Source organism: Chanos chanos, chromosome 5 (genome assembly GCF_902362185.1).
Source record: "Chanos chanos chromosome 5, fChaCha1.1, whole genome shotgun sequence".
Lineage (NCBI taxonomy): Eukaryota > Metazoa > Chordata > Actinopteri > Gonorynchiformes > Chanidae > Chanos > Chanos chanos.
Genome location: NC_044499.1, coordinates 52,763,107 through 52,785,415, shown reverse-complemented (window position 1 = coordinate 52,785,415; position 22,309 = coordinate 52,763,107). Strand labels below are relative to the sequence as shown.

Sequence of the window (22,309 nt, the reverse complement as noted above, 5' to 3'; positions counted from 1 at the left end):
TGGTAGCAGCATCCGGTCGCTCTCGCCTTGAAAGCTCTCCGAAGCCTGTGCGGCGGCTCGGGTTTCACGGCAGCGCTCCAGCGACCTTGCTAAGCGGCGCATTGTTCAAGGGGAAGCAGCTCTTTCAGCCAGAACACACAAAACCCCCACAAACACAACGAACTGTGCCAGAGCACAGAGTCAGAGGGCAGGGCCGAAGCAGGGGGGGGGGGGCGTTTTACCTCTCCATTTCCTCCAGAGAGAGAGGAGTTTGTGAGGTGATAAGACCTGTGCTGTGGTGAAGATGGATGAGGGGAACAGACCAATAGAAGCCTATCGATATGGAGACTATACGCGAGGTAGAAACTAATGTTCAGATCTCAGTCACAAAGCTATTACCCTGGACCTATAAGTTATATACCCAATCACAGGCTGAACACAAACTAGCCCAAAGTAAAACCAAGCACTTTGCCAGGTGTAATACACTCAGTAGACCTGTAACAATCATACAATACAGCATCACAAACCTGTCCAGACAGGATTAAAAAGCCTTTTACCTTAAAGAAAACTGACATTTTCTCCCATTAAAGGCACTCCACAGTGACCCAAACCCTGATGATCAACCTGCTCTGCTTTGTGAAAATGAACACAGACGCACTGAAGGACAAAAGCAGGTTTGGCTTCTTCTTGGCTGTTCTGGGATCAGCTCCCACTGGCATAACTCAGCAGAGACAGATTGGGCCCAGGGTTACCAGGGTTACCAGGGTTTCCAGAACATTCTCCATCGCACCCTGAACGTCCTCCTTCACCAAGGAGACCCCTGATTCCCCAGCAGTTAATTACAACCATTAATTACTCTGCCATTAAAAATACTGACACATAAAGGCATGACTCTGGGCTTCAGGATACTGACTTATGAAACTCAAGGAGCAACATAATAAAACTCTATAAAATATCAAACCAAGTCTCTTATAATTTGCCTTTCTTTTTCAACCAGTTTTAGATGAGACACATGAAAAGATGAAACACATTACTGGGATTACTGGGATTCCATTACTGGGATTAGCAGCGGCTCATCAGACATGAGTAGCTGCATTTAAATGAATTAATAATGGTGTTTTAAATCATGATGTCCAGGTTTAAAAGACTTTTCAGAAACATACGCTTGTTTTTATTAAAATAACAAATATTAAGAAACATTTGAACAGGCACACATGGACATTACTAAAGAGTTCTGTCATGCTCAGGTTGTTTCTCTATAATCCTCTCAGACAGTGTTGGCTGATCAGTGTCAAACTGTTCTTGGCCAGTGCCTTTGTGAAACCAGCAGAATTCAGTCTGAAATCCCAAGCCAGACAGGATAGCACTGCTGACTGCGTCTCAGCAGAAAGAAAGTTGTTTGATTTGAGTCAAAGGCAGATCTCAGCAAAGTCTGCTGTTTCCAGGGCAGAGCTGGATCTGGTGGGCTGGGCGTCTCTGAGGGGCAGGTATGAGAGTGTGTGAGGGGCAGGTATGAGAGTGTGTGAGGAGCAGGTATGAGAGTGTGTGAGGAGCAGGTATGAGAGTGTGTGAGGGGCAGGTATGGGAGAGTCTATGAGGGGCAGGTATGGGCGTCTATGAGGGTCAGGTATGAGAGTCTATGAGGGGCAGGTATGGGAGAGTGTATGAGGGGCAGGTATGGGAGAGTCTATGAGGGGCAGGTATGGGAGAGTGTATGAGGGGCAGGTATGGGAGAGTCTATGAGGGGCAGGTATGGGAGAGTGCTGTCTGTCAGTGGTCCTGAGAGGCCCCTTTCAGACTGGCTTTCAGTTTCTTCTTCTCTTTCTGGCCCATAGCCCGGTACAGTTTCTTCCTTTCCTCCTTCAGTCTTTTCTGTTTCTCCTGCTCCTCTCTGTCCCTCTGTCTGAGGAATTCTCTGTGTTTGGCTCGCTGCTCTGTCCTGGCCTTCTTCTGCCTGTGGTGGTACACTTTAGTCAGAGCATTGAGCAGCTCTGCCACCTGGTGGACAGACACAAGTAATGCATCACTCAACAGGAACTCAGAATTTACAAAAGACACTCCACTCAGCCTTCAGTTTATCTAGAATACTACAGCTTACAATCAAACAAAATTCCATTTTGAAACAAAAGCAAAAAAGTCATAATTCTGAGATCTATGGTCACTGAGTACCCACGTGGCCCTGGACAATCTTGACTAAAACCTTCAACGTACAGTGAGCAGAACCGAAAAAGCTCCGTACAATATACATACTGAATGTTAATCATATAGAATCATCACACTGAGGGTCATACTGACTATCACAGTGGTTCGGTGTATGAACAGTATAATAATATAGTGGTGCAGTGGAGAAACTCTGGAACATTCCCTTTACTTCTGTCACACTGTCTCACAGACGACAGACAGAAAAAGACACTCAGCCGTGGAATAAAAATGGGTTTTATCCTCCCCAGGCCTGGACACGGGACAGACCTGAGGAATGTGGAGGGAATTAAGCAGGGCTCGGCCGAGAAATTAGCCGTTAAATCCGCTGGCGCCCCGTGCCAACAACGAGGATTAGAGAAATGGGATATGTGGAAAGTGTCAAACATTTAAAAAAAAAAAGATATATATATATGTGTGTGTATGTGTGTGTGTGTGTGTGTGTGTGTGTGTGTGTGTGTATCTGGGCGATTTTGGTGTGTGTATTTGGCCTCATGCAGAGTAAAGGGGCGTGTCCAGGCACTGAGTCCCTGCCTACCTTTCTCTCCTGTGGTTCTCTGATGACAGCAGGTCTCTGCAGGTCCCGGGGGGTTCTGACTTTGGCCTGGGTTTGTTTGGGTTTGCTCTTAAACGGCAGTGCTTTCTGAAGTTCCTTAGGGATGTGCAGCGGGTTAAAGATCCTCTTCTGTCTGACGACAGGCTGCAGAGACAACAGACAGGTCAGTATACCACAGACAGCCAATTACACCACAGACAGCCAATTACACAACAGACAGGTCACTGACAGAGAGTCTATAGTGTTAGTGTGGTGGGGGGGGACTATGGTGTTAGTGTGGTGTCTATAGTGTTAGTGTGGTGTCTATAGTGTTAGTGTGGGGGGGGGGGGGGACTATGGTGTTAGTGTGGTGTCTACAGTGTTAGTGTGGGGGGGGGTCTACAGTGTTAGTGTGGTGTGGGGGGGGCTATGGTGTTAGTGTGGTGTCTATAGTGTTAGTGTGGTGTGCGGGGGACTATGGTGTTAGTGTGGTGTCTATAGTGTTAGTGTGGTGTGGGGGGGGGGCTATGGTGTTAGTGTGGTGTCTATAGTGTTAGTGTGGGGGGGAGGGGTGTCTATAGTGTTAGTGTGGGGGGGTCTATGGGAAACCGAACCTGATAAAGCGAGTCTTTGTTGGGCTTGTTGCGGATGCCAAGGTCGTGTTTGAGCTGTCCCAGGGTCCTCATGCCTGTCCACCTGTCCTTCTGCCCGACTGGCATCAGCAAGGACGTCACCGGGTTATAGAGCTGGGGCACAGAGACCGGGTACCAAGAACGCAAGAACACGATGTCTACACCCACACACACACACACACCCACACACACACACACACACCCACACACCAACATCCACACATACACACACAGAGACACACACACACACACCCCCACACACACACATACACACACACCCCCACACCGACATCCACACATACACACACAGAGACACACACACACATGCGCGCATGCACACACATACCGACACACACACATGCGCGCATGCACACACACACACACACACACACACACGCAAACACACACACACCAACATCCACACGCACACACACACACACACACACACCAACACCCACACACACCGACATCCACACATACACACACAGAGACACACACACACACACACACACACACACAGAATGATGAGTACATTTTGATGGTTTGTGAATAAGAGAGGCTAAAACAGGCATTGAGATGCTGTGAGTTGAGTGCTCTGTGAGTGCTGACACTGTTCCGCTCTGACCAATTATTCTTCTGATCTGGAGGGTTATTAGCGCACTCAGCTCCGCATTTACGTCAAACACTGGGATTCATACACACACACACACACACGTGTCTCGGCAATCTCACAGCTTTTTTAAGACACTGACACAGCAAACCAAAAAAAGACTCCATCTGAACATGTGAAGCACCTCTCCAAAACACAGTCAGCCTGGACCGACCCTCTCAGGCCCCTGCTGTATACAGGATGTCCTTTTTTTAAATCTTGTGTATGGCAGGAGAAACAGATAATGAGCAGTTAACGTCTCGGTCGTTCAGGAAAAAGGTTACCGTGGTTACATTGCGTAAGGCAAGCAGAGCGACGGACCAGAGCGGCCGAGCGTCGACGTCACACTCACCGCTCATCAGGAGTCTGTCCTCGAACGTGGCCCTGAAGGCTCCGGGCGGGGTACGCAGGGCTTTCTTAATCTGTCCTTTTATTCCGCTCACAGTTCGAATGGACGCACCCTCAAATTTGGCCACCTCCAGCACTGTGTTAAACATACCCTGAGGGAGAGAGGGCTCATTAAAATTCTCCACAAATTAAGACAGTGCTTTCTTTAACCTTAACTCCCATTTAGAAAGTCTGAAATAAGAGGTTTTCGTTTTACGGTTGTGTGCAGCTTTCTGCGTGACTGTCTAGGCCTTCCCACCTGAATAAAACATGTGTTCTTAAAGCTTTTGTATGGGTATCCAATCAGCTTCAGTTTCTTCACTATGGTCACTGACTTATCCAAATCCAGAACAACTCCAGTGGCCGCAATACGGAAGTTTGGCTAAGAAAGAAAGAAAGAAAGAAAGAAAGAAAGAAAGGGAGGAAGATGGATACAGAGGCATAAAGAAACACTGCTTGATTCACCTGACAGACTCCTAACATCGTATATAACATATATACACATACATGTATTTTCTGCGTACATATGAAAAATATAAACACTGTACATTTTTACATATACACATCTCCCATCCCTGACAGTATCTTTGTCAGTTAAAACACTTACCTGAGTTCCCGCTACAGACTGAACAGCCAGGAAGCCAGTGCCCTGAGGGGTGATGGGACCTGTCAAGTGTAAACACACACACACACACAGAGTTAGTTAATACTGAGTCATCTCCCCTGAGGGGCAGCGTTTGCCTGCAGTTTGCCTCTCACCCCAGATGGTGGCACCACAGTGCATGTGCTCTGGTGTGTATTTGAGCAGGCGATGACGACCATTGTGGTCCTCTATGTGGTACAGCGGAATGGTCTGGAAACGGCGCCAGCCCAACGACAGGATGAGAGGATCACGCGTCTTCAGGATACGGTCATGCCAACGATGTTTCTTTAGACGCATCTGAGAGAGAGACAGAGAGACAGAGAGAGAGATAGAGACAGACAGAGAGAGAGGTAGAGACAGACAGAGAGAGAGAGAGAGAGAGAGAGAGAGGTAGAGACAGACAGAGAGAGAGGAATTAGACTAAACTGTTTTCCGTGTTAAACTTTGGAGAGTGACTGTAAGCTGTAAACGTTTGACTGTAAATGTTGGTAAGAGTGACATCCGTGTTTAATTGAGTGACCTCTCTATCTGAGGTGCTTATATGAAATAAACAAACATGGTGATGAAAACATGAATAAACCCCGTCACATCACTGACCTGCAGATACCCCACGTTGCCCTCGCTGGCCCCGAGAGAGCCCACAATGACAGGGTAGTGGGGGTCAAAGTTCGTCACAAACTCACAGGGCAGGCCGGAGATCTCCAGTCGGACGTACATTCCCGGCCGAAAGCCTTCGTACTGAACACGAACCTCATCATCAAAGTCCTCAAACTCCGCTCGATTCAGCTAAGAGAGACACAGAGAGAGACAGAGAGACACAGAGAAAGACAGAGAGACACAGAGAGACACAGACAGACAGACAGCATATAAATGACATGTTTGTGAAACAGTAAATACAACATTCGTGTATATGTGCTGGTCTGTTCAACATTACAACTTTTTTTTTGATATCACTTAGATATCAGATTTCTTAAGGTGTTTAGGTAATTGACCCTTGTGACCCCAGTGACCTCTGACCTCAGCCTGTTTCTGCATCTCCTCTTTCAGGTCATCAAAGTACGTGGCATCGCCATCATCGTACTCTGCATTGAACCGTTCTTTCAATCGCCGTTTTTTCTCCAACCGCTTTTTCTTCTGAGCTTCATCATCATCAACTTTCACCTGGGGCTCCTCCTCTTCCTCCTCCTCCTCCTCCTCAGTCCCTCCCTGCGGACCACACAGACACACAGTTAGAGGTGGGAGGACACACTAAAGAACTGCTCCCTGAGATGAGGTCTGAAGTCAGGCACCTCTGTATTGTCCTCCTGTTTCCCCGGATTCCCCCTGTGGACTTCCCCTGTCTCCAAATCTTCAAAGTCTCCATAGAGCTCATCTGACAGGGCAAGAGAGTCAACCAATCAGGGCATGAAGTGACCAAGAGGACAACCAATCAGATGTAGTGACAGTGACTCACCATCCTCTTTCAGAAGAGTAGCAGCATCTCTGTCTCCCTCCCACTTCCCCGTGACGAAGCAGTCTCTAATCGAGGCCAGCATCTGAAAACACACACTTACAATTAAATCAGTACACAAACACAACGATGCATGCACACATACACACAAACACTTACACGCATACACTCACACACACACCTACAAACATTCGTGCCCTCGTACACAAACACACACATAAAAAGAGTTTGTGGTGCCGATTATGGTGACTGCTCCTACAGCGACACTGTGACACACTACCTGAGAATACACCCCCCCCCCTCACCTCCTCATCCTCCCAGTCGTGACCAGTGTCAGGCTGAAACCGAGAGCAGTCCATGGCGTCAGCGCGAGCTTTCTTACTCTTCTCCGGACGGCTAACGCGGAACAGTCCACCCAGCTCTTCCTCCTCACTATCACCGTCATCCTCCTCTTCCTCAGCCACTGAGGGAAAAAAAAAAAACAAACAACTTCATCGGTTCTCTGACGCCTCGTCCGTACACAGGAAGCAAACTCTGAGCCAATGAAATTCCCATTCCGACACTGCCACCTTTAAAAAACAAACCTGCGCCTAAACCTATCGCTACCGCGTTGCCATGGCAACCTACCTGTCAGTCACCTGCCAAATAATGCCCCCTCACGAACAACATAATCATGAGTAGAGGAAGTTCTAATACACTGTAACAAACACTGTCCCCGCCCCTTCCCAAGCCCCGCCCAGTTTCCCCACCATGAGAGGGCACTTTGAAATGGTGAGTAAAACGGTCAGAAACAAACAGACATAGCAGACGCTGAACACGTATGAAACACGCTTTGTCCTCTGGAACTCACACTCACCTTTGCCATACACCAGCTTACGGAGGTTGGGCGTGGCCCGCTGTTGCCGTAGGAACACCTCCTTTGCTTTCTCAGCAAGGCCTTCTTTCCAGCGCAGTGCTCCTGACAGAAACAAACACCCAAGGCACTATGACAACCAAGTTACCGCGACAACAAAGCAGTATGACAGCCAAGGCACTGTGACAATCTCTTCCCCCATCCCGAAAGTCCCAAGACTCAATAAAACACAAGTCACTCCCTGGCTGTTTTTCTCCCCATCACTGTAAATAAGTAGTCTCTGTGACAGCCGCTCTCTGTCCTCACTGACTGACGGACTGTTACCATAGCTAACTGGCCACCTAGGTAACAGCAGGTCTGATTCTGTGTGCTGTTAACTCCTGTGAATTCAACATCGCCTAAAACACAGGAAACTACTGTAAACTACAGGACAGAAATGACAGAGACATGAATGACTGACAGACGGTGTTACCTGCACTCTCACAGTCTGCCTGTCCCGCACCATCCAAATCCATCTCCTCCTCTCTCAGTCTGGACTCCAATTCTGACTTTTCCTTTGCAGGAGGTTTAGAACTGGTGGCCTCTTCCTCCCCCATGTCAGCATCTTCCTTAAGCTCCTCGTCCTCCTCCTCCTCATCATCTTCATCTTCATCCTCATCCTCATTATCATCTTCATCGTCCTCATCATCTTCATCAATGTCTTCTTCGGAGCAGTGCCCAGAGTCTGCTGGTCCAGAGCCTGTTCTCTCAGTCGCTGCATCTGCACCTCCCTCTTCTTCCTCTTCCTCCTCATCATCCTCTTCTTCTCCATCTTCTTCAAGCTCCTCTCTTTCACTCCCCTCCTCTCCGTCGCTTTTTTCCAGCTCATCCTCACTGTCTGCAAACGCCGGCATTTCCACCACCACCTCCTTCTCCTCTCTCCGCTCCTCCACCTTCTGCCTCTTCACAGGAGGAGCAACATCCTTCGCCGCTTTCCTCTCTGTCTCTCCCTTTGTCTCATTCTCTTCATTCACGTTACTCCGTTCCGCCTCCTCCTCTTCTTCTCCCTCTTCCTCCTCTTCATCACTCTCCTCGTCCTCATCACTCTCCTCGCTGTCATCCACCTCCTGCTCCTCCTCGTCAGCGAAGACAGCTCTCCTCCTCTCTCTCTGGGTGTTTGGGTCCCAAACGCGACTCTCAGTTGGGGTTGTCCTCTCTCTGCAGGCAGTCAAACAAAACCTCAGCACAAAACACCAACACATTTCACAACTCATTCAGCACAACACACCAACACATTTCACAACTCATTCAGCACAACACACCAACACTGTTCACAACTCATTCAGCACAAAACACCAACACTGTTCACAACTCATTCAGCACAAAACACCAACACTGTTCACAACTCATTCAGCACAAAGCACCAACACTGTTCACGACTCATTCAGCACAAAACACCAACACTTTTCACAACTCATTCAGAAAACAGGTCAGACAGAGGCCCAAGATGAAGCTCCATCATTCCTGAGAAGCAGTTATGCAATAATAGTAATGTTATTACTGTGTGCTGCCTCTTACGACACATCACTGATATGATAAAGGTGACATAAGCTTTGTGACAAGTCATAACCAAAATCACGAGGCCATTCAGCCCATGAACATACATTTATAAACACATTTATAAACACATTTCTACTATCAAAACACACGCAGGAACCAGGGGGAACATCAGTGCATAATGCTCCTCGATGTGTGTTTTCACTGAGTAGCAGTAGTTACTGTGGTATTAACTATTGTATTACATATCAGTCAAGCACCACTGTCCTTTATCCTGGCTGCACAATGACAGTTAGTGTAAGGGCTAATCATCTGTATTAATAATCATCAATAATAATAATAATAATAATATTATTATTATTATTATTATTATTATTGCTGGTGTTGTTGTTGTTGTTGTTATTATTAACAACAACAACAACAATAATACTATCAGTAGTAATAATACTCAGTAATAACAATACTCAGTAATAATAATAATCGGTAGTAATAATACTCAGTAATAATAATAATCAGTAGTAATAATGATCAGTAGTAATAATAATAATAATAATAAGCAGTAATAATACTCAGTAATAATAATAATCAGTAGTAATAATAATCAGTAGTAGTAATAATCAGTAGTAGTAATAATAATCAGTAGTAGTAATAATAATCAGTAGTAATAATAATCAGTAGTAGTAGTAATCAGAAGTAGTAATAATAATCAGTAGTAATAATAATCAGTAGTAATAATAATAATCAGTAGTAATAATAATCAGTAGTAGTAATAATAATCAGTAGTAATAATAATCAGTAGTAATAATAATAATCAGTAGTAATAATAATCAGTAATAATAATAATCAGTAGTAATAATAATAATCAGTAGTAATAATAATCAGTAGTAGTAATAATAATCAGTAGTAATAATAATCAGTAGTAATAATAATAATCAGTAATAATAATAATCAGTAGTAATAATAATCAGTAGTAGTAATAATCAGTAGTAATAATAATCAGTAGTAATAATAATAATCAGTAGTAGTAATAATAATCAGTAGTAATAATCAGTAGTAGTAATAATCAGTAGTAATAATAATCAGTAGTAGTAATAATAATCAGTAGTAGTAATAATAATCAGTAGTAATAATAATCAGTAGTAGTAATAATAATCAGTAGTAGTAATAATAATCAGTAGTAATAATAATCAGTAATAATAATAATCAGTAGTAATAATAATAATCAGTAGTAGTAATAATCAGTAGTAATAATAATAATCAGTAGTAATAATAATCAGTAGTAATAATAATCAGTAGTAATAATAATAATCAGTAGTAATAATAATAATCAGTAGTAATAATAATCAGTAGTAATAATAATAATCAGTAGTAATAATAATCAGTAGTAATAATAATAATCAGTAGTAATAATAATCAGTAGTAGTAATAATAATCAGTAGTAATAATCAGTAGTAGTAATAATCAGTAGTAATAATAATCAGTAGTAGTAATAATAATCAGTAGTAGTAATAATAATCAGTAGTAATAATAATCAGTAGTAGTAATAATAATCAGTAGTAGTAATAATAATCAGTAGTAATAATAATCAGTAATAATAATAATCAGTAGTAATAATAATAATCAGTAGTAGTAATAATCAGTAGTAATAATAATAATCAGTAGTAATAATAATAATCAGTAGTAATAATAATCAGTAGTAATAATAATCAGTAGTAATAATAATAATCAGTAGTAATAATAATAATCAGTAGTAATAATAATCAGTAGTAATAATAATAATCAGTAGTAATAATAATCAGTAGTAATAATAATAATCAGTAGTAATAATAATCAGTAGTAGTAATAATCAGTAGTAATAATAATAATCAGTAGTAATAATAATAATCAGTAGTAATAATAATCAGTAGTAATAATAATAATCAGTAGTAATAATAATCAGTAGTAATAATAATAATCAGTAGTAATAATAATCAGTAGTAATAATAATAATCAGTAGTAATAATAATCAGTAGTAATAATAATAATCAGTAGTAATAATAATCAGTAGTAATAATAATCAGTAGTAGTAATAATCAGTAGTAATAATAATCAGTAGTAATAATAATCAGTAGTAATAATAATAATCAGTAGTAGTAATAATCAGTAGTAATAATAATAATCAGTAGTAATAGTAATAATCAGTAGTAATAGTAATAATCAGTAGTAATAATAATCAGTAGTAATAGTAATAATCAGTAATAATAATAATCAGTAGTAATAATAATCAGTAGTAATAATAATAATCAGTAGTAATAGTAATAATCAGTAGTAATAGTAATAATCAGTAGTAGTAATAATCAGTAGTAATAATAATCAGTAGTAATAATAATCAGTAGTAATAATAATCAGTAGTAATGGGCCATGCTGTCTCACCCGTTCTCCTGAATGTCCTCGGCTGCCAGCCCAGCTCCTCCTGAGAACAGAGACACTTTGCTCGCTGCCATCTTGGCATCCAGGGTGGCATGGGTGCCAATCAGGGACTGTACCAGCTCAGTGGTGGGACCAGTGTCCTCCTGTGACACACACACACACACTCGACTGCATCAGCCTTTATACTGCTCTCTCTCTCTCTCTCTCACACACACACACACACATATACACACATACACACATACACACACACACACACACACACACACACACACACACACACATACACACACATACAAATACACACACATACAAATACACACACACACACATACAAATACACACACATACAAATACACACACACACACACACACACTCGACTGCATCAGCCTTTATACTGCTCTCTCTCTCACACACACACACATACATACATACAAATACATACACAGACACACACTGCATCAGCATTTATACTTCTTCCTCTCTCTCTCTCTCTCTCCCTCTCTCTCACTCACACTATAACCACAGAGACCTGGCCACTGTGTTTCTGACTGCACAGAATCACTCTGGGTGGGTGTTAATCTTTGTGTTTAAACTAAGGAGGTGAGTGTGAGTGTGTGAGTGTGTTTCTGACTGGACAGAATCACTGTGGGTGGGTGTTTATCTTTGCGTTTAACCTAAGGAAGAGGTGAGTGTGTTTCTGATTGGACAGAATCCATGTGGGTAGGTGTTAACTAAGCATGAGATGAGTAGGTTTCTGACCTGCTGCTGTTTGGCTTGGCCTCCTGGCATATCGATGTACACAGCATCTTTATCATACACCACACCTCCCACTCCCGCCATAGGAGCATACAACAGTCTCTCCTTCTCATTCAGCGCCCTCTTCTTCAGCTCCTCTGGCAGAGGGCAGGGGTCAGGCAGGAAGCTGACGTCACCCACAGCATAGTCCCCCACACCTACAGAACACACACGTCCCAGTCACACACTCGGCCTCTGTCAGCAGCCGAACGTCAAACAGAACTCCGTTCACTCACCTGGGATGTGCACCTGACCCTGGCTCTTCAAGTGCGTCCCACGCAGGTAGCCATACAGGGACACGGTTCGGTCACATTTGGGATCCAACCTCACTGCCTCTGGATCAGTCAGATCTTCCATTCTGTGTGAAGGGAAGAGGAAGAGGAGGAGGAAGAGGAAGACGAAGGACAGCGAGGAATCAGATTTTCCCATGAAGCTTCAGTCACCCCTTTATAACCAGTGAATATAGACGGTTACCAGTAAGTGATATGTGAGTGTGACACACACCGCAGTGTGGACTGTGTGTCGGCCACACACTCACCGATCAGCCACCACGTAAGCGTGAGACGTCTGCCACACCAGGGGACGGAATTTCATGACCGAGATAAATCGCCCTAGGTTCTTTACCTCCTGCGTTTGGTACTCTCCGTAGACCATTCCAGAGAGGTAGAAGAGCTTAGCACCCTAAACACATGGAGAAAACTGTGACCCTGTGTGTTAAGAACTTTAGCAGGCTGGTTTTATAGGGGGGTTTTGGGCTGTACCTGGTAGACTTTAGCAGGCTGGTTTTATACGGGGGTTTTGGGCTGTACCTGGTAGACATTAGCAGGCTGGTTTTATACGGGGGTTTGGGGCTGTACCTGGTAGACTTTAGCAGGCTGGTTTTATAGGGGGGTTTTGGGCTGTACCTGGTAGACTTTAGCAGGCTGGTTTTATACGGGGGTTTTGGGCTGTACCTGGTAGACTTTAGCAGGCTGGTTTTATACGGGGGTTTTGGGCTGTACCTGGTAGACTTCGGTCCAGAAGCGATGTTTGAGGCGTTTCTTTGTCTTTCGCAGTACCTTGTTATTCTTGAAAGAGTCTAAGTGAGTCAGGACCCCCATGATACGGGGGAATCCGTGCACCTGACAGATGTTGAGGAACTCAAAGGTTTCCATCTCCAAACCAAAACTGGCATCGATCAGCATCAGCACCTGACCACACAGACAGACACTTCACACACTGCAAGAAAGTGCACATAAAACCACACCAAACAAGCAGAGCACACACCCCGCACACTCACCAGGTCAGCCACCTTGGCCAGGTCAATCATGGTGTTAATGTCATTCCCACACTCAATGAAGGTCAGACGACGCTTCTTCCCTACACAAAAACACGGCAGGAGGTCAGAGGAAAGCAGAGTTAACATTCCAGCTCACGTTCCCTAAACGGACAAATCTGAGTAACAAACATCCACTAAAATATGGCCAGTCGCTCTCACTCGCGTGTCTCTCACGCTCTACAGGGTAACGTTTGTGTAATAAACCCACTGTTTGTCTGAGAAACAGGGTAACGTTTGTGTAATAAACCCACTGTTTGTCTGAGAAACAGGGTAACGTTTGTGTAATAAACCCACTGTTTGTCTGAGAAACAGGGTAACGTTTGAATAAAGTTCCCACCGGAGACAATGGTAATGGGCCCACAGATGTCGGCCAGTTTCTGTCGCGTGTAGTTTTTGATCAGGCAGCGGATCAGGGTGCTCTTTCCCACTTTCGGAGGTCCGACTACAACCACCACGACCGGCGGGGGCTCCAGGGGGGTGCGGTCCACTAAAGGAATGTGATGTTTCTTGGTCTTCAGATCCTGAGTCCTGAGAGATTGAGCGTAAAAAGACGGAGGAATCTGAGATATCACATAGTTGCTGACATAGAAACCTGTTCATCTACAGAGAGCACAAAGTGACTTCACATGTCATTTTCAATATGTGTTAACCACAGCAAACAACGCTCTGCTATCAAATGTTTGTCAACGGTGTTGAGGTGGTAGAGGTGAAACATACAGTGTTAAGGTGGTAAAGGTGAGACATGCAATGTTGAGGTGGTAGAGGTGAGACATACAGTGTTGAGGTTATAAAGGTGAGACATGCAGTGTTGAGGTAGTAAAGGTGAGACATGCAGTGTTGAGGTGGTAGAGGTGAGACATGCAGTGTTGAGGTGGTGAAGGTGAGACATGCAATGTTGAGGTGGTAGAGGTGAGACATGCAGTGTTGAGGTGGTATAGGTGAGACATGCAGTGTTGAGGTGGTAAAGGTGAGACATGCAAGGTTAAGGTGGTAAAGGTGAGACATGCAGTGTTGAGGTGGTAAAGGTGAGACACCTAAACTTTAGTGTAGGAGCCAAATTTGAGCTCAAATTTATTTTCCTGGAGAGACACTTATATTTTGATTTAGATTCACTGGTCTTTTGTTTGTGACTTTTATTTTGACATTTACCACAAGATACCTCAGTTAAGATGGCGTCTTCCATGTGCCCAGGTAGAGCCTCACAGTTTAGACACAAAAAGATGCTGGTGAACAAACAGTGTTTTACCGCTTCTACGCCTCACACTTAACGCTTGATGCTTAACGCTTCTTTGCTTATACACTCTCCACCACTTCTACAAACTCAGTCCAGTTTGCCATTTTAAAAACGCCATAATTTTGGAAACTTTAGAAACCCCCCTTTTTTTTGGTTACTTTGAACACTCAGCCCTTCAAGCAATTTTGAATTAACCACTGTATATCACCTGCCTGCACACCTGCCTGCACACCTGTCTGCACACCTGCCTGCACACCTGTCTGCACACCTGCCTGCACACCTGCCTGCATGCCTACCTATCCCTTTGCCTGTCTGCCTGCCTGCTCACCTGTCTGCACACCTGTCTGCTTACCTGTCTGCATGCCCAACTACCCCTTTGCCTGCCTGTCTGCCTGCTCACCTCTCTCCCACCATCACTGAACACAGGTATGACTCACAGCCGAATACAGCATCTATCAGAAAGACATGTAACCCTAACCCTAACCCTAACCCCAAGTGCGTAACAACTGAAACAGCGTCTGATACTGGATTTGAGTTTTGGTCATTACATTTAGTCTGTAGAAAAACAACTGAAAAGAGAGTGTAACATATCGATACTAAATTAGAGACTAAAACTTAAAAACAAGACAGAAACGTCATCGTCTCTTCATTTCTGTATAATCGACGTGAAGCCAAAGATGACTGTGTGAGACACAGACAGGCCACACACAGACGGGCCACACACAGACGCAGTACTGTGGACGTGTAGTGTGCTGGCTGACCTGTGGAAGGTTCTGGCCATGCGCACGGCAGACTGGACCGCGAAAGCCCGCGGGTTTCTCTTTCGTCCATCCTGCTCCTGCTCCACGCCCTGCTCTCGATTCTTACGACTCTTCTTCCTCTCCGCCTTCGGGCCGCTGTGTTTGTGCTGATGCCTCTTCTGCTCCTTCGTCTTCTCCATCCTCTCTCACCTCACGACCCTGCAGAGGGAACAGCGCTCAGGTTTCTCCATCTCAAACCAAACGCGTCAGCTCCACAACACATTCCTCCAATCTCAAAGCTGTGATGCATCATTATTCACTCACAGTAATGAATAAGACAAGGCAGCATTAAACATAACATTACATAAACAGGCTGTAACGTACTGTATCCTTATGAAACATTTTATTCCAAGTGGTTAAGCACAGCTACAGGGGACACGGGCCAGACCCAACTCTGAGAACATGTCAGCAAATACATCAAACACTATTATGATAGCATATATGCGGTGCTTCCTCATTGCTGGGCACACAAACATAGTTTCTGTGGAATATCAGAGTGGTTGGGAGGGATGTGCTACAAACATCTTTGTCTAAAATGGACTGTACTCACGTGCAAGCAGAAATAACCCATCGTGGAGTCACAATCCACTATAAAGACGCAACCTCGTGAGGCTATTCTCAGACCGACGAAACGGCCCAAAACCATTGATCACTCGCACCCGCGACAGGGCAGTGTTAAGAAATTACTCTTGTGCACATAAAGATGTTACCTCTCCTGGTCCTTCTCCGTTTTGTGAACTTCCATTTGAACTATCATGAAAACACTAATAAGCTTTACATGAAGGTTCGTTTGGCATAAACCCCAGGCACAACGGTCCTCAAAAGCGCAAAGTTTAACCCCGCATACATATAAATGAAAGCCTTACCTTTAAAGGGTTTCGCCAATACTGTCTACTGATGATTTAGGAACAGGTCACTTAGTTTTGTATTGCAAAAGTTTGTTACCATGTCACATCACTATAACGTGTTTCACTGATGTGTTTTTCACGTGTGGATAGAACTTCCGGAAACCGTAGCCTCAACTACTCGTACCGATGTAAACATCGGCTAGAGCGCTACAGTTCCGCTTGTCAGCAGGTTCCGATAGCATTGAGAACCGAATGTTGATGCCTCGTTAAAAGAGGTGGTGAGAGTTGTAATGTGAAATGTAATGTACAGCTTTGATTTATCATGAAGTTCATGTCACGGTTCTGTCTTTTGTGGCCACTGTCAGACAGAATAAAATGGGACATATAATATGGCTAAGACTCTGAGACAAATAACGTATTAAACAATTTATTTGGTAACTATACAATCAGTAATTTCATTTACAACGTGAAACAACTGATGTGGCGCTACAACGTCTTCTTTTACAATATAATAATAATTACAATGATACAATAATTTTCGGAGTACTATTCTAACTGGCTCATTAAATGTAGCGTTTAGCCCGTATCGTATAGATCGAAATTTAACTTTTCTGCTAGTTATTTGGTGAACTGCTCTCGAACTAAGAGGATCGACGCATTCAATAAATAAAAATAAATAGTTAATAATTAAACCTGTAACTTTAACTATGTCGATATTGCTGTGTATCCTGCACTCACACAATATCTTTACATAAAATATTGAATCCATTTTCAAGTACAAAGTCCAGAATATTAAAATCACAAGCCTTTCCTTCTACTGTGTACTGAGACCCCCATATGAAAGAGTCCAAACCACAGAACATCCACAGGGTTACTGCAGGTCAGTGAGACCAGTGGCAGCCCACCACCCTGGCTCCATCTCTCCAAGCACATCCTCCAAACACTGGGATGATAGGTCAGGCAATGGGGCCAGAGAATGCTCGGGAACAGGCCCCTCCCAAGGTGCAGGATGCGGGGAAAACTGCACTGAGGAGGGAGAGCATTCTACGCTCATGTCCCAGCAGGCAGAGTCTGGAGAGCCTGGACAGTTGGACAGAGATGCGCTGCTGGCAGTGATGAGCTCAGAGTGCTGCCCCATGGGGCACTGGGGTGGTGGGTAGAGGAAGACTTGACCCTCGCCAGTGTAACCATTTCTGATGTCTTTTCCTGCAGGACTCCACAGATTCTCATGAGAGACAGTTTCTCCCACAGAGCCCCAGTTGGCCAGTCCGGTCTGGAGAGGTGTGGAAGCAGGAGGGCTGGAGCAGGTTCCCATGAGCCTCTCCTGGCGAGGCCTGGAAACGGGGCTGCTGTAGCCAGGGTCACACAGAGGAAAACCTGGGGCCTGTGGGTGGATGTTACTGAAGAAACAGTCAGACTCCATGTCCTCCAGAAACACAGAGTGTTGGATGTTAAATGGAGCCACCGCTGGGCTTCTCTGCTGTGCCTTCTCTGAAAAGCCCTGGACGTGAGGAGACAGGAGGTGGTCAGGCTGAGGGGTCGTAGACTCTGGCTGAGTTGAGGTGACCTGAGTGGTTCTGTTCTTCAGTGTCCGGGCCCTTTTGTTCTGAAACCATACCTGTGAGAAAGACAGAATTTAGTCTCGACCTAGCAGGCACAAACACTTCAAATTTTCATTTATGGTAAAAAAAATAATAAAAATAATAAAAATAAAATAAAAATAAAGGGAATGCGAGATTTAAGTCTGTCTTGCCATATAAATAAATGCCTTGTGTGAATGTACACACTCACCTGGATTCGGGACTCCGGGAGGCCAGTGGCCTGAGACAGGCTCTCTCTGACAGTGATGCCTGGGTAGGGGTCCACGCTGAACGCCATTTTCAGGAGCTCCAGATGCTCTTTGGTGAAACTGGTTCTCTTTCTGCGGCCTGCAATCTTACTGGCCTGGGACGATCCATCCTGAGCTGCAAAAATATAGACACATACAATATATATTATTATAACTATATTATAATACCCTTATCCGTATTATGATACCCTTACAATTACCCTTGTCCAATGCAACCACATTTCATTTAATGATTAAACACACATGTATATATGTATATATGTATGTGTGTGTGTGTGTGTGTGTTTATATATATATATATATATATATATATATATATATATATATATATATATACACATCAACAGAATCATAGACAAATTCATAAGAGAATTCAATGGGACTAAATTTGATGAAAACACAGAGAATGAATGACAACAGACATGAAGGTATACCTCCAGCTTGCCTGGTTAAGATCCAGGGCCAGAGAGTACTGAACAGGACCAGAGCCACAGGGAGGAGGGATGTAGGGGCTCTTCTGTGTACCACCATTCCCACATTAATATCATACAAACACACACACACAGTACAATACAATACATATATACTGACAGACATACAGAACCAGGGAAAACATGTTTGTATGGTTAGAGTGTAAATGAAGTAGTCCTTCACAGACAATGTTAGATGTTAAAATAAAAAAATCATCCAGAGACAAATCTGACCACAAATATGAGCAAATACATAGAAATAACTTACAAAGATAAAGCACATGAAGACAGCCACAAGACAGATTCAAATTACAAGATACAAAGTATTTTTTTAAACACAGTAACAAAGCCGACAACATGAAAATCCTCCAAAGACAAAATCAACAAAAGATATATTGTTATAAGATAATAAGATAATATAAGATAATAAAACCCCTGTTGAATATTGCTTGGGTGAAAAAGCATTGTTTTGCAATTATGACCCAAACTGAACATGGTAGTCCAGTACTCATCCTCACCAACACTGCAGTCGGTCCACATCCTTCCTGTGTATTCTGAGTCCAACTTCCTCCCTGAGGGAATCTGCTAATTAGTTTATGGTTCCTTTAAACAGGTGGAGAGAAGATGTTGTTCTCGTGGTTGTGTGATGGTCATCTGACTCTGGGGTCAAGGCAGGCTCTATTTAAACCGGCCCTTGTCGGCGTAGCGGTGGGCGGAGTGAACACTCTTCCCTCTGAAGAACAAAGTGCTCTGATCAGATTTAAAAAGCCCAGCGGTCACACCCATCAGGCAACACTTCACACCTCTCATCTGCAAACCCACTGTATTAGATTTCAAACACACACACACACACACACACTCTCCTCTCTGAACCCCTCACCAGCCACACGTCACATCATTTACAGAATCATTAACAGGACAACAATGAACATTAAGAGAACTTTTTGTCACTGTAAGAACAAATGGATGTGACCTTTCTAATATCTTCCTTAATTAAAATGCTTTGTCTTGATTTGAAGCAATCAGATATTCCAAATGACTTACAAACAATCTGACTGGAGATAGTCAGGTTACATATAAAACTATATTTAATGCACGTTGAAGACAGTGCATAAAAACTATATAGAATAAATGATGTTAAAAAAGTGCATGTCCAAGACCTCTGCTGAACGAATCCAGTCAGACCTAGATGATTTATTGTCGCATTTCTAACTGTGCAAAATGTAGAAACCAGAATCAGAATCAGAATTTGGTTTACTGCCAAGTAGGTTTACCCCTATGAGGAATTTTTCTTGGTGTGTTGGTGCACCATACCAATGCAACATACAAATATAACATCCACACATACACATACAGATACAACGCTAGTGTACAGTGTACAGTGTATAGTAACAGTAGTGAATCAAGACACAGTGCAAGGAGCAGTATGATGTACGGGGAATACTGTAAACATACCATACAAAATATATTAACAGAGACAGAAAATATGAATATTCAATATAAAATGTCAATGCAAAGTGGAATATAAACATATATTAAATGAGGTAGAAAATATACTGAATATTGAAAAACTAGAATGTAAGAAGTGCAAAGTAAAACAGACAGATGACTAAATATTTTAAGGGGGGGGGGGGGTCAGGGGGTTTATTGATCAGTTCTACTGCTCTAGGGAAGAAGCTGTTTTTGTGGCGCGTGGTTCTGGTCTTGACAGACCTCAGTCATCATTCATTCAATCATTCATATTTTAAGTGGGTAAATTTGAATGACATTCCCGGCAGATTTAACTGATAAAACAACGTGTTCTTGTTGTTGTTTCTTGTTTTGTGTCAGTTTTTCGTTCCAGCTTGGGTACTCCTGACTGGGCTCTGAGTGTGATGCGTTACAGTCGGCACTCCGTATCCGCGGATTCAATCAACCGCGGATCGAAAATATTCGGGAGGGGTCCAGAAAGCTCAAAAAAGAACTATGTACTGTATCTGTTCTATTTATTACACGGCCTTGTTTAATACTCGATTCTGATTGGTCAATCACGGCACGCTACGGTCTGCTTTTTATGAATAGCAGTCCGCTGCAATAGGTGGTTGCAACGGACGCAGTTCTGAATCTAACAGGTTTTTTTGCGGAAGTAATAACATTATTTTTAAAGTAATATTTTGTGTAAAATTACTGATTTCTTTAATGAGTAGCCGTGGAATATTGTACGGCGAGCCGGTTATTATTACGAAATAAACTCCTTCATGCTGATTCAAGACCGCTTCGCGTCGTCCGCGCCGCTTCGCAGGCCTGCATTACCCTGTCGGGGTTTATTTCGCAGTAGTGACCGGTTTGGTGTTCATTATCCCTTACGTATTTCTCTTTCGGTTCATTAAACGAAAGCAACCTGTAAGTCAGAGGCGTTGTTAGGATCTTGAAACATTGGGGGCTTAGCCCCAGGGCCGGCCCAAGCATTTATGGGGCCCTAAGCAGAATTTGATTTGGGGGCCACTCACCGCCTTGGCGCTGCCAATACTATTGACTATTGTCAATGCTTGACCAGTCGCATACCTACTGTAAATCTAACACACCCATTATCAGTTTTATTAGTTGTAGCTGTGTCACTTACATTATACCAGCGTCTGCCTGGCATGTTTTTACCCTTCTACAGTTTTTAATTTCAAAAAGTAGTTAACTTGCAAGAGTAGTCTGGTGTTAATTTGCACTTTAATATTCAAAGTTATACTTTAAGAGTCATTTTAAGAGACTGATAGTGTTCAGTATAAGTTTGCTGTTTTGTTGAATTTAATCATTTGTAAAACATTAATGTAAATGTTTGGCACGATATTGACTTATATTGCATGTTACATGAACGTAGTCGGACCCAGAATGGTAGAAAAAACACTCACTCTCTCGGCTCTGGCTGGTGCAAATAGACCACTGCAGACCACTTGAGCACTCTTTTAATCTTCTGAGCTAGATGACAGGCTTACTATTTTCGTGAATTTCACCCCAGAACGAAACGTTTTTGGGCAAAATTCGTGAGGTGTTTCGCTGTGTGGAAGCCTAGCATAAAAGTAAAAAGCAAGCAGATGCGTTCTGTCCGACATTATTTTTTCCCCACGGAATTTACCCAGACTTTCGCTACGTAGCGTTCGGTTCCCAAACCTGTGGAAATGCGGGCCGGTTCTCAAAAGGCACCAAGGCAGTACTGGCTCCGCACCGGCACGGGCACCAGCACCGTCCAAGTGGAAAAGCGCTCACAGAGAACCCAAAACGTACATGCGTTTCTGATTAACGATATCATATTATTTTCGATTGTTAATGTATGATCGGAATGACAGATGAATTGATCCGGAGCTATTTTTTATTATTTTTATTGTTGTAAAAAAAGAGAGAGAGAGAGAGTGAGAGATCCGGGGCTATTCATAAAACATTCGGGGCTGTAGCCCCGGACGCCCAGGTCTAACGACGCCACAGCTGTAAGTGTTGAAAGAAAGAAAATGTTACGTTGTTGGTGACGTGTACTATGTAGTTGGGCCTACGATGAACATGTACAGACTTTTTTCTTGTCATTATTCCCAAAACAATACAGTGTAACAGCGATTTACATAGCTTTTGCATTGTATTATGTATTATAAGTAATCTATAGATGATTCAAAGTAGTATATATAGGAGGATGTGCGTAGGTTATAAGCAAATACTACGCCATTTTATATGAGGGACTTGAGCATCCGCGGATTTTG

At 43.3% G+C, this 22,309-nt stretch overlaps 2 protein-coding genes across 3 annotated transcripts; both read right to left on the bottom strand.

The window, feature by feature from the left end:
* Positions 1-1,168: 1,168 nt before the first annotated feature.
* On the bottom strand, positions 1,169-16,397 carry bms1 (BMS1 ribosome biogenesis factor). Of its 2 annotated transcripts, XM_030774883.1 has the most exons (23): positions 16,290-16,397; positions 15,385-15,582; positions 13,727-13,917; positions 13,351-13,430; positions 13,073-13,261; positions 12,610-12,752; positions 12,308-12,429; positions 12,036-12,229; positions 11,276-11,415; positions 7,800-8,524; positions 7,331-7,432; positions 6,780-6,937; positions 6,478-6,559; positions 6,314-6,396; positions 6,042-6,230; positions 5,622-5,810; positions 5,141-5,321; positions 4,989-5,047; positions 4,641-4,763; positions 4,347-4,494; positions 3,328-3,503; positions 2,717-2,878; positions 1,169-1,977 (listed from the first exon to the last, which is right to left on the bottom strand). In XM_030774883.1, exons 2-23 carry the CDS (start codon positions 15,561-15,563, stop codon positions 1,750-1,752), a joined length of 3,843 nt encoding a protein of 1,280 aa, XP_030630743.1. In that variant the 5' UTR covers positions 15,564-15,582; positions 16,290-16,397; the 3' UTR covers positions 1,169-1,749. The 2 variants fall into 2 exon arrangements, with proteins under 2 accessions (XP_030630743.1, XP_030630744.1); XM_030774884.1 differs by lacking the exon at positions 16,290-16,397 and having other exon boundaries at positions 7,331-7,429; positions 7,902-8,524; positions 15,385-15,566.
* Positions 16,398-17,142: 745 nt separating this feature from the next.
* On the bottom strand, positions 17,143-20,829 carry mxtx2 (mix-type homeobox gene 2). Its single transcript, XM_030775171.1, has 4 exons — positions 20,822-20,829; positions 19,109-19,131; positions 18,063-18,235; positions 17,143-17,889 (listed from the first exon to the last, which is right to left on the bottom strand). The coding sequence occupies exons 1-4, from the start codon at positions 20,827-20,829 to the stop codon at positions 17,143-17,145; spliced, it is 951 nt and encodes a 316-aa protein (XP_030631031.1).
* Between the last annotated feature and the right edge of the window lie 1,480 nt (positions 20,830-22,309).